We start from the raw sequence: 12,439 nt of genomic DNA on the forward strand, positions 1-12,439 counted from the left end.
TACTGTACGGTAAGGCTTTTGACAGACTACCAACCTTCTGAACACCCAGAGAGCATTTAATTTTTGTCTAATCACAAGAACCTAATGTCACTGCACATGCTACAATGGAAACTCTAAGACAAATACAAAGCTTTGGCATCTGTGTTACCCGTACGCATCCTGTAGTATCAGGTGTGGTGTTCACCACTCTTCTAGTTTCTTGCTGCTCATCTCTGACCATAAGAGCTCGTCCACTTGTTCCTAATTCACCTTTTCTTTCTATCTGGAATGCTCCTACAGAACTTTGTACTGAAAGGACTGGAGTGCAGCTGGACATGAATATTTTTCCTCTCATTGGAAGTACACTGAAGACATCCATCGGGCAAAACATCACACTCTTCTATCCAGACAGGCTTGGCTACTACCCTTACAAAAATGAAGTCACAGGAGAGGCATTCAATGGAGGACTTCCTCAACTCTCACTAATGGAGAATCATTTAAGAAAAGCCAAAGAGGACATCCAGTTCTACATTCCTTCAGACGAACAGCTTGGATTGGCTGTCATTGACTGGGAAAACTGGAGACCCGTGTGGATAAGGAACTGGGGATCAAAAGACATTTATAGACAGGAATCCATTGAACTGGTTCAGCAGAGAGACCTCAGTCTATCTGAGGCTGAAGCCAGAACTATAGCTAAAATGGAATTTGAAGTTGCAGCAAAATCATTCATGTTGGAAACTTTGAAGCTGGGCATAGAAATGAAGCCAAATCGTCTGTGGGGATATTACCTTTATCCAGACTGTTATAACTATGATTACAAACAAAACCCACATAATTACACAGGAGCCTGTTTAGATATTGAAATAGAAAGAAATAATGAGCTTAATTGGTTATGGAAGAAAAGTACAGCACTTTATCCATCTGTCTATCTAGAGACAGCTTTAAGGTCCTCCAGAAACGCCCAACTCTTTGTTCGCAACAGAGTTCAAGAAGCCATTAGAACTTCCTATGTCTCTAATTCTACTCATCCCCTTCCAGTTTTTGTATATACACGTCCAGTATTCACAGATGTCTATGAGGAATATCTCTCTGAGGTGAGTGAAGCTAGACCCTAAATATTTCAAATTTATGTGGAAAGAAATTACCAGGTGACACTTATTTAGCAAATATGCTAACTTGTATCAGAAAAAGGTGTGCAACTTTATATAAAAAATTAAATTCATCCATCAAAGAAATTTGATCAATCAGAACACTGAGGTCTATTTTCAAACCTGTCTCATTATATTTATCAAATAGTGTTTTATTCTCTGAGTTGTCCTCACATGTAACAAAATATTACAAAGCTAGAAAGCATATTTAGTACATTAATTCAGAGGAAAGAAATATGGGTAACCTCTTCAAAGAGAATTATTAAAACTGGGCTGATCTAATGCCTGCATTTTAGGTTATAAGAAAAAAAATACAATAAAATGGAGTCTTTCTTTCCCTAAAAAGTGTTAAAAGCTAGTTAGAAAATTCTGTCCTTAGTTGTACTTGGGTAGCTTTTTAAACGGTATTTCAGCATCCCAGGGGTTAGTTAAGGTTAGGCTCTGATTAAGATCCAATCATCTTATTGCAGTTCTGGTTATACTTTTCCCTTCACATTTTTATAGACACCCACCCCATCAGAGATACCATCGATCTAGGGAATCTCTTCCTGGTGTTCCAGGACATGAGGAAGGGGAAGTTAAAGGCTGTGGTCCTGCTGATGGGATTGTAGCTGGTGTCGTTTCATGTTCTCAATAGAACATCAGCAGGGATTCCCCCCAGGCTGTGTATACTATCAGGGAACAAGGGGTAATGTCAGAGGCCCTGCTGGGATCCTACTTAATAATTTAATTATAATTTAATTAATTATTTAATTATAATTTAATTATATAATAATTTAATTCCTATAATCTTTGCATTAATCCTTTTCTAGTGTTGTCCCCCCCATAGTAAGTTGTTTTTATATTATTCTTTTCATTACCATAGTCCTCTACCATCCAGATAGGCTTCAACATTTTGCTAAGACTGTGTTAATAGCTACTCTAAAAGGAGAAATGAACAGAAACAAATTTCCCCAATCAATATCTGTAAAAGGCCAGAGCCATTCTCTGGAGAAGAGAGATTCTTGCTGGTGAAAGCTCTTTCTGTTTTAGCACTTTTTGGTAACCGGAATTAAGTTAAAAAAAAAAGCAAAATAAAAGCTGTGCTTTCCACATCTTCTTTCCACAACATTACTGAAACCTGTTGCTACCAACTCTGAGCAGTAAGGAAGCAATGCAGCAAAATAAACCTTAGAATGGTTGGAGGAGTGTATGTCATATGCCTAACCACTGGCTCAGTTTTACAGCCTTGTTTTTCTAACAGATGACATATATAAATTGGATATAGTTGGCAACATTTTCTGGCATCACCTGTGCAATTCAATCCCAGAATAAAATTGTGCAGTTGAGAGTAAAACATTTGCACCAGGTATAATTTCTTGCTGTCTTCAAAATAGTTATTTTGGATATGCAATTTCTACATTAGTATGATTCTTTGTACATTTTCCCTCAGGATGACCTGGTAAATACCATTGGAGAATCTGCTGCACTGGGTGCTTCTGGAATTGTGATCTGGGGTGATATGAATTTAACACAAAATAAGGTATGCCAGATCAATTATTACATGAAAATTTTAAGAAGCAATAAAGTGGAGAGGATATAAAGCATTTTGATTACTTACATCATATTTTCTACTTTTAAAATGATGATTCCATATTGCCAGCAGTTTTCTATAGTCAAAACCCAAGCACATCTGAGGCTTATGAAGATCATCATTGACTTCACAGAACAAGAGTTCAGTCTTTTAAAGTATCAGTGCTGATGGCCCTGAGTAAGTGCACAAACTATCATGATAACTGTAGGCAAGTTATCACTTGTTTAATTAATGTAAGTAAAGAATTGCTATATCTTCTTTACATTCCAGTCACGAGATAAAGAAAAAATTACTTGGTTTTGCCCCAGAACAATTTTTAGAAGACCCTTCTGCTTTTTGAATGCACTTGGTAATAACATTTAGAGTGCTAGGAGTAGTCAATCTGTAAAATTTCATCCCTAGCCTGTTCTGTGTGTTGTTAAGTACTACTTCATTTAATTGTATGAAAGATCTGAGTCAGAAGAGGAAAAAACCTCTAGGTTATTTTAGGAAGGGGAAATACATAGTTTGAGAAACACTATTACCAGGATATTTCAAAAAATCTTTCTAGCTAGTTCATTCATAACCAGGCAAGTTAGATATAATGAACTAGGAAGACTCTAGTGAAGTCCTTTGCGTTCGAAGAACTGAAACTCTTCAGCCTTGCCACACCTCCTGTTACAGAAAGCATGGGCAAATAAACCTCCACAGCTCTGTAAGAGTCTTATTCACCAAGGCATTCCACTTTGACTTTTTTGTATGTGCCTGCCCCTGAGAAAGGATATCAGGTTGCACCTAGAACTTTTTTGCCCATTATCCCAATATTAGAACATAGATGAGCAGCAAGTTTTATTACCTGAATTTTGAGATTCCTGTAAAATGAACTTTCCACAGCCCAGTCAGACTATGCATTTGTGCACTAATTGCACCTGTTTTTTTACAGCTTTCACATTAACTAGTCCTTCAGAAATGAAATATTATTGTACTTCTGCATCAACCAAAATTTCTTGTGTTTTTATATATACCTAAAAGAAAAACAAAAAAACCTACATATACCTCAGCTATCTCCATGGATATAGACATTATCTGAATCTATATGTGGCATTGGGCAAACACTCTAAGGAGGCACAGTGTCAGAAACAAGGAAAGAGTTCCCCAAACCTCTCGTTATTAAACTGTGCTAAGCATACACAGAATATATGCCAATTTCATGATCAGTTAGAATGATCTCTTAGTATTCTCTCGGTATATTTCCAGTTTGATCATCCAACCAAAATTCTTTCAATTCCAAAATGCCATGAAAGCTCCCTACCATGCAGCCTAGCTATTCAGGCCAGGGGAAAGCTGAAGAGTCTCACAGAGATGACTTGAGAGAAAAAATATTTGTTCAGGCTGAAGAAGTGAGGTTTTTTTCACTGGATCTCTTTGAACTATTCAAGACATTAAAGGGAACTTCAATCCTTCATGAAACTTCTTTAAATGCATCTGATTCAAAAAACTACATGAAATATAGAGGTAAAATGAAAGCTTAAAGTTGTCTGCTTTTGGTAACATCTCCAGCAACTACACAACATAAATTTGCTGCGATCCTTGAATTTTATAATAGCTTCTCAGATAAACTTGTTTCCAACAACCAGTTATAGCTATTATCAAAACCTCAGGAGAAACAATTATAGATATACACTGTGGTACTGTTATTGGAATGATAGCATTTTAATGGTTTCCATACTAAACTACAGGTATGATGCTCTTTTCACAGAATACCTGTAGAATTCTGGACAACTACCTCAGAAGGACTTTGACCCCATACCTCATCAACGTCACAATGGCAGCCAGAATCTGTAGCCAAGTGTTATGCCAAGACTCTGGTGCTTGTGCACGGAAAAAATGGAATTCCAGTGACTATCTTCACTTGAACCCTGAGAATATTGTAATTCAAATGACAAAGGATGGGAAATACACTCTGCAAGGGCAACCATCATTTCAGGATCTGCAAACATTGATAGAAAAATTTGATTGCCACTGTTATGCAGGGCACAGCTGTGAACCTAGAGCTGATATAAATGACATCCATTACCTCCATGCTTGCATTTCAGAAGATACTTGCATTCAGATATCCCCAAATTCCTTTTCTAACATAGAAGCCTCTGAAGAAAAGATCCTGTCTAACAGAACTGCATTTTCATTTCCCTCTGAGAGTAAGGTGACATTATCTACACATCCTGAAATAGAAGATTTCCAATCTACCTTTGGAAATAATACACTTAATATAACAACTGCAGAATATAACACTGTCACAGCTGCCAGTAGATATGACTTAGAAGCAAATGATACTCGTACTTTCAGTAGCTCTTCATCCTATAAGATAAAGATGTTTAATCTGTTTTGCTTAATTGTACTTTTGAGAACCTTAATACAAATGGCCCATGAAAGTGAGAATATTCTTTTCCCCGGCTATGTTTGAAATTCTAAAGGTTTTATTTACAAAACAAACAAACAAGCATTTTCCTAAAGGCTTATGGTCTTATCTGTATCAGGTAACTTTTCATAATTCATAGATGACACTTCAGCTTGAATGTATTTCTTCAGTTTAGTTCTATAAACTACTATTTGTGCCAAAGACATACTGGTCTGTTATACTGACTATACTATATGAGAGGATAATCCAGAATACAAAACATTTTTTACAGTTTACATTTTTTACTGTTATATTTAAAAAAAAAATTGTGACTGCTGTTTTGTGTACTTCCAGTCAAGACAGTTAAATATATAATACATAAAATAATTCATCAGGTTTGATGTTCTATGCAAGAATTAATTTCATTCCATATGAATGGAATTAGCTCTTAAAAATATTTGGTTTAACTTTAGATCTGTGGGACTTTGTAGCATAAAATTTATCTTATGTAATATTTCTCCACTTTTCACAATATCTATAGGGACACTGTGGTTTTTCTTGTAATTAAATATATTTCTAATTCTTCAAAAGGTTCTAACTTTAATGTAATTGTTGACTTCAAATATTACAGCTTCATTAGTTAAAGTTTGAGCTGTAATGGTTTATCCTTTCTTCTCACAAACTCTCCCCCTTATTTCAGATGTCCCTTCCTTAGCTTCCAGTTGTTTTACCTGGCCAATGCTGACAACTCATCTGCTCTGCTTCTGCACTCCTTGCCAGCACTGGTCAGCAGTCTCAGTTTCCCCATCCAGCCATCCCTAGCAATTGGATAGGGCTGTATGAGCCATTTGGACAAAAGTCTGTGAACATGGGACTATATGCTTCATTATTTCCTGAGTATATTTTCTTTGGTGGAAACCAACTTGCTCCTCAGGAAAACCCAGCAGTGGAGGCAGCAAGATGAGTGACTCTGGGGACGTGGGACTCCCTTTATTCACTTCCCATGGTCCTCAATCTCAGAACCACCTTTTTGATCCAGTCTGCTGACAGAACTGAGAGTATTTGCTTAATACTGTCCCATTGCCAAAAGCAGTGTGAAAGAAGCAGAGATACCTCAGAAAAAAAGTACTCCCAATATCATATCAGGAATCTGGTTATGATTTACATATAGTCAGTTTAAGCATTTAGAAGCAATTAACAGCAGTTTATTTGATAAAATAACCTTTTCAAATTATTATGTCAGGTGCTTAATAGACAGTTTGACTTCTGATGAGTGAAGTGGCTGCTGGTATGGACAGATTAAAAAATCTCTCTTGAGCTAGGCATGATCTGCATAAATAATTCACCCCCTTCCACAGATAGAGCCTGCCTCACTAGTGAAAATAACAAGGATTTCATAGTAGCCACTTGTTTATAAAAAGTTCATTCCTTAATCCAGCAAAAAACAAAAATTATATTCATTCTCTTTGAATTTTCAGGTTTTTGGTCATAACAGAGGTGCAGAAAAATAGATGAAGCCTTTAGACTTAACATGGAGAAATAGCGTTTTATGGCTTTTGAACAGCAAGTTATCAAGAGGATGTGACAATTTTCTCATCTCAGTTATGGTGATAAGTCCACGAGTCAAAGCTATTTCTGCCATTAATGTTTCAAGTGGAATCAAAAATATAAATATATATATATGTAGCAGACTGCTCAGCAGAAAAGAATATAGGTGGTTTTGATCGCCTTTGTCAAAACATGCTTTTTCACTGGAAACATGACTGGTAATAGCAAAACTTTCATGACTTATATGAAATTTGATTTTTTTCAGAATGCCTAAAATTTTACGCTGGCACACAAAGTTCTAGTTTAAAGGCTGTGCAATTTTGCTAAATGTCTGGCAAAGCTTCCTGAGGTCAGGCTTCTATCCAGAGCTCTGAAAGACACTGGATCTATAGCATTTTGTGCTAAGACCGCTTGCAGGTTCGCAAAATCTACAAGTCTTGCCGTAAATATTTTCACTATCAGCCAAATAATAGCAAGCAGAACACTTGTGATGGAGAAAGCAGGAAATCACCAGAAAAGAAAGAATGAGAAGTTAAAATCACAGAAGAGTTGAAACAGAGCACCCAGGACCACCTAGTGGACGCAGAGGAAGTGAACTGCAAAAGCGAGAGTGAAGCTGTGGAGATAGACCAGTCTCTTTCCATTCAACAGTTTTTATCTACCAAGTACTTAATGTTAACAACCTTTCCCCAGGGCTCACTGTAAAGATAACAGAACAAAATAATTGATATGTTAGACCTATTCATCTGATCCTATCTCTCTTTTTTTTTTTTTTTTTTTTTGAGAGCAGTCAGGACCAGAAAAGTAAAAGGAAGGTGAGAGGAAAGCAGACTATTGCAATAAACTGTGTCTTCCTAAGATGCATTTATAAGTAGCTATCTATCTTGTGCTCTGATGCATACTTTACCAACCCCCTTTTAAATGTTCATTCAGGATTGTTTTGGTTACCTACATGTATCTGCAATTCATGCTTGAAATCTTACAAACTTCAGGATTTAGGTCTGGTATGTGTTAAATTACAACATTTTCCAAATATATTATTTTGCTCTGTATTACATTTGTCTTACCTATATTCTATGATTAAGAGTCACTGTGGAGTCAATGAGTCTCCATGGAGTAAAAGCAGAAAAGAAGGAAAGGGGTGCTCTGCCTTGCATTGCTGGTGACCATCTTATGTTCAAAGCCAAACTTGTATTCTCCTAAAGGGGACCCCCTTCCAAAAATATTTCCTTCCATTCACTATATTTCCTGTAATCAGTAGTTAGCCTTATAATTTTAATTTCTTATGTTCTTGTATTTTTCAAAAGATTAAATACTAGAGGAACAGTTCACTTTGATTGCCATTCATTATTTCGTACTTCTGTTCTAGGCTGAACTCAGTCTGGAAATATTTAAGGACAGGGAAATGCTAAAGTGGGTTTGATGAAAGAGTCTAAGTGAAAGCAGTTTAACTACCTGGAATGCCCTCCTTCAATGTCTAGACATTTTGCTAAAATTTTAACTGAAACTCTGCTTTTCTGTCTGAAGAATCTGAGTCTGGTTTATTGTGTTGCTTATCCTGAGACACCTAAAGATATTGGCACTTCAAAGAGAGATGGCAGTTGACACTTAGAGAAACTGAACAGAAGTGAAACATAGTCCCTGCCTTACATTTTTTTTCGCTTTTCTGTATTAAAAATAGCAATATGGAGAGATATTTTGAGAGGCCAGTAAGACCACTTTGTAGACAGTATAGGATGTGACTAGCATCTCAAGGAATTCAGCAAAATTTGCTTTAATCCCACTAGGACATCACACTAGGACACCCTGTTGTATATATATCAGCAAAGAATTGTGTGGAAGATTTCAGACCTGTGCAATAGGTACTAGACAACTTCCAGACAGATTAGATTTGCACATGTACCTATCCATCACTTTTCAATACCAACAACAAGACAGCAAAGACAGTTATATAATTTTGAAACATATTCAGTTATGGAGCACTGATGACCTTTTTAAGATGACAACTAAATTCCATCCTTCAAACATGCATACCTAAAATTTGGAAGATTTTTCACTATGTGCTTGTGTCAGCATCTTTGCACTGGCAGATGCCCATTCTGCCAAAGCAGAACAGCCTGCAAAACTAGGGTCTGAGATTTCAAATTGGAGTAACGAGTTTCTTTCCAAAAAATAACATTGATAGAAAAAAATGTTTATTGCATGCCTTAAAAAAAGAAAATAATAATTACTGTTTATTTAGCAACAACTTCTTCTTCCTTAACATTTTGTTGTTGCTCTTGGCATTTTTTTCTCCTGTGCTACTGAAAACCATTGTATAGGTGGCTGGAAAGAGATTCAAAAAGCTTCCTAGTCTAACTTCATCCCTTACCACTTCTAAGTGATTCCCAATGTGTGGCTATCCCAGATCCTTCTGTGTGTTTTTCTGGAAAGAATCCATTGAAAATTAACCCTGCCTCATGATATTTTTCATTAGGATGATGGTCATGTAAACAGGCCATATTCAAGATCAATCCTAAGCTACTGTGTATACCAGACAAGGATCTAGGTTTTTATAGAACAGTTCTTTTGTGTAGCTGTTCTGAACCTTTTGCAGCTACCTTTCACTGTCAGTACTACTCAGGACTGCAAAGGCTTCCATTTATTGTCCCCTTGTTATACACAAGAAAGTAAAGGGCAAGGAGGTAAAGGGCGCCTATCAATATTAGCATCCTTAAGGGAATAACTTTGGATTTCATTATGCTCACTAATGTGTTACCAGCATCATGGTATATTGATTATAGTTCTCCTTGGTCAGTAGTAATTAGATGACATTTTTCAGTGTATGCTTGTATAACCCTTAGTTTATAACTGATAAGGTATTTATTGATTAGCAATCAGACACAAACAGACAGTATGAAAATTAATGTGAATCACTACTTTATATATTCAGCCAACATTCTGGCTCTGTGCACACAATTCCAGATGGTCATGTTCAGCGGTATATACACATGGACACTAGACAACATGCAGTCACCTGTTTCTGCCTTTGTTTTCACATCAGGAAATATATTTATTCAACAGAAATTCAAAATCTGACAGAAGAAATATACTATATTTTTGCAGTCTCATGGAGGACACTGCTCCCTCAGGCTAATAGCAGGTTGAGATAAGATGACAGCTTGCCTGTGTCAAGTGGTGATTTCCTGAGGCAGGGACATAACAACCACCCATTTAAAGGGAGGCTAAGGGCATCCTGCAGTCCCAAAACGATAAAATGGTTAATGGCACAACAAAGCACAAAGTACCTTACTTTTTGGGCAGCCAGTAATTAAGGGTGGTGGACTAATAACAGACTTAGACTGTCTGTAAATCCTATGCATTGTTTCAGCATGAACTGGATAGACCAAGTCCAGGTATTCAAATCACAGCATTTTTGAGTTAAAAACCTTAATCTGCCCCGCTCTGCCAGCGTAACAATCCTTACAGGAATCCTTTTTCACCTCTTCCCTTACTGGAGTGTGACTAGAATTTAAGGTACATACTAAAGAGCCTCTGAGGCTCCAGCCAGCAGAGGACATAGATGATGCACGCAGACACCGGTGGGTACATCACAAGGCGCTCACTGAAAAGTTCAACACAGTCTTTCTGTTCCCTTCAGCAACACAGCTGCTTGGCTCTGGCCTACAAACAGAAAAGAGGACTAGTCACTCCCTAACACAGTTTCTCAATAGCAGAAAAGATGCACGACTTATTCTACAGGTTTTTTTCACAAACATTTGGTATATCAGAACAAATGTGAAAATATGACCTCTTCTCATGCTCTCCTCTCTGGAGATTTCATTCAGCTGAAGTTTTCTTCTCCTTAAGATCTGCCCAGGGAGGTTGTGGAGTTACCATCCCTGAAGTGTTCAAGAAACGACTGGACATGGCACTTAGTGCTATGGTCTAGTTGAAAAGGTCAAAGGTTGGACTTGATCATGGAAGTATTTTCCAACTGTAATGATTCTATGATCTTCAACTGTCACTAAAATGCATGTTTAAACTACAGAGAATGTGATCTGATCTCTGGTAGTGCTCTGAAATACAGATCTGAGTCTCAAATACTTCGTTCCTCCCCAAATGTGAAACATCTGGATATGCAGTGTGAATTCAGGTCAGTTCTAACCTGTGCTAACCATGTGTTTATAGCATCACCACAATTTCACCAGAAACATAAGATACATTGTTATATAGCACAAATAAGTTTTTGCAATGGAGTAAGCTGCTTTGGTACCCCTTCTGAGACAGAGCACAGGAAGATCCAGTAAGTTAGGTGCTGCCTGGTCCTGTAACACTGCTAAACTGGTCCTGCATTGTGTAAATCTCAATAGACATGACAGAAAAGTGAAATTCTTTATCAGTAGTAAAATGTTTCCCAGAAAGATTAAGTGACTTTTCTACAGTCACACAGGATAACGAATTGTGGCCCCAGGTCAGGCTTTTAGCGACAAGAACAAATGTCCTCTGAGCTGGTAATTTTAGCAAGGCAGCAATATTTTTACATACAATATTCTATTACCAAACTGTCTGTAAAATAAAGAATTGCCTTTCATAATCATATAGCTTTGCAAAAGATGTAACAGATTTTAGAACAATGTAACAGACCTTTGAACTGGGACAAACCCTCCAAGACTTTTTCATGTATTTTTTTGACCCATGGATACTGTAAAAGACTTTGCACAACTAAATTAATATTTTAGAATCTATTTGTACATCCTCTGCCAGCCTTTTATGAGGATATGCCCGAAATGTACTTTTTGAGACTATGTTACTGTATCTGCAATATATTGTTTATTAAACTTCCATCACTATGGGCCTTAAGTACTATTGAAAAATCTAATATTTCTTGCAAAAATTCTAGAGAATGCTCAATTTTATGTGAGATTTCACCCATGGAGTAATCAGAACCACTTCATTCCCAGAAACCACTCTCACAAACGGATGGTCTTTATTCCACACATCACCAGATGAGTGATATATGGAGATGGTGGAAATTCTTACATTTATCAGCTTTAAGGCAGCCAGAAACATTTCACCTATTCATCCAAAATTTGGTAATTGCTTTGGGCAAAGCAAATTTTTAAAAATAAAAAGATACATAGCAGAAAAATGAAAAAAAAAAAAAAGCCTTCTTTTGTCTGAGACTTGCCACTGAACACAAATTCAGGAGGAAAGCTGACATATTTAAGAGAAGCAATGAAAAATAATCCCATTGGGTAGCAGGGCCAGCTCCAGTGTCCAATTTCCTTTTGGAAATGCACAACTAAATTTACAAGAGCAAATAAATGAGCATCTGTAAAAAAAAAAATCTGTTAGAATTACACTGTGAGTAATTTTGACTATATCTAATACCAAGGCTCGAAAAAGCATGAAGTTTTTCACCTCTACAGCTAGCCCAGAACCAACTGCTCTTCAGAGCAGTCTTAACCCCTTTCAGATTTTGTGGCCTGACTGATATAACCAGTGAGGTTTTGTCACAAACCTCATTCTCTAAATTGCTGAATTACGTCTCTAAAACGACCACAAAAATCAATTTCAAAATGTTTTGATGAATTTGCTATGTTTCAATAGTAGAGGTATCCACATTCAATGTGTGCCTTGTTTATACTTGCATGAATGTCCTTCATCAACCAATACAACCAGCACTGTAACCTTTACAGAGCATCACATATAATTTCAGTTACGACTTCAGAGACTGGCAGATGGATCCAGGTGAAGTGCTAGCTCTGTGTTTATGGATAAAACAAGCCTTTCCCTAACACTGTGTGGTAATACTGTATGCTAAATGTTGCT

At 36.9% G+C, this 12,439-nt stretch overlaps 1 protein-coding gene across 2 annotated transcripts; it reads left to right on the forward strand.

The window, feature by feature from the left end:
* The first annotated feature begins 72 nt into the window (after positions 1-72).
* LOC113945500 (hyaluronidase PH-20-like) lies at positions 73-6,774 on the forward strand. Of its 2 annotated transcripts, XM_027639740.1 has the most exons (4): positions 73-1,073; positions 2,560-2,649; positions 4,439-4,877; positions 6,556-6,774. In XM_027639740.1, the coding sequence occupies exons 1-4, from the start codon at positions 105-107 to the stop codon at positions 6,567-6,569; spliced, it is 1,512 nt and encodes a 503-aa protein (XP_027495541.1). In that variant the 5' UTR covers positions 73-104; the 3' UTR covers positions 6,570-6,774. The 2 variants fall into 2 exon arrangements, with proteins under 2 accessions (XP_027495541.1, XP_027495540.1); XM_027639739.1 differs by lacking the exon at positions 6,556-6,774 and having other exon boundaries at positions 4,439-5,837.
* The last annotated feature ends 5,665 nt before the right edge of the window (positions 6,775-12,439 follow it).

This window comes from Corapipo altera, unplaced genomic scaffold, assembly GCF_003945725.1.
Source record: "Corapipo altera isolate COAL_440 unplaced genomic scaffold, ASM394572v1 1b, whole genome shotgun sequence".
NCBI classification, from domain to species: domain Eukaryota; kingdom Metazoa; phylum Chordata; class Aves; order Passeriformes; family Pipridae; genus Corapipo; species Corapipo altera.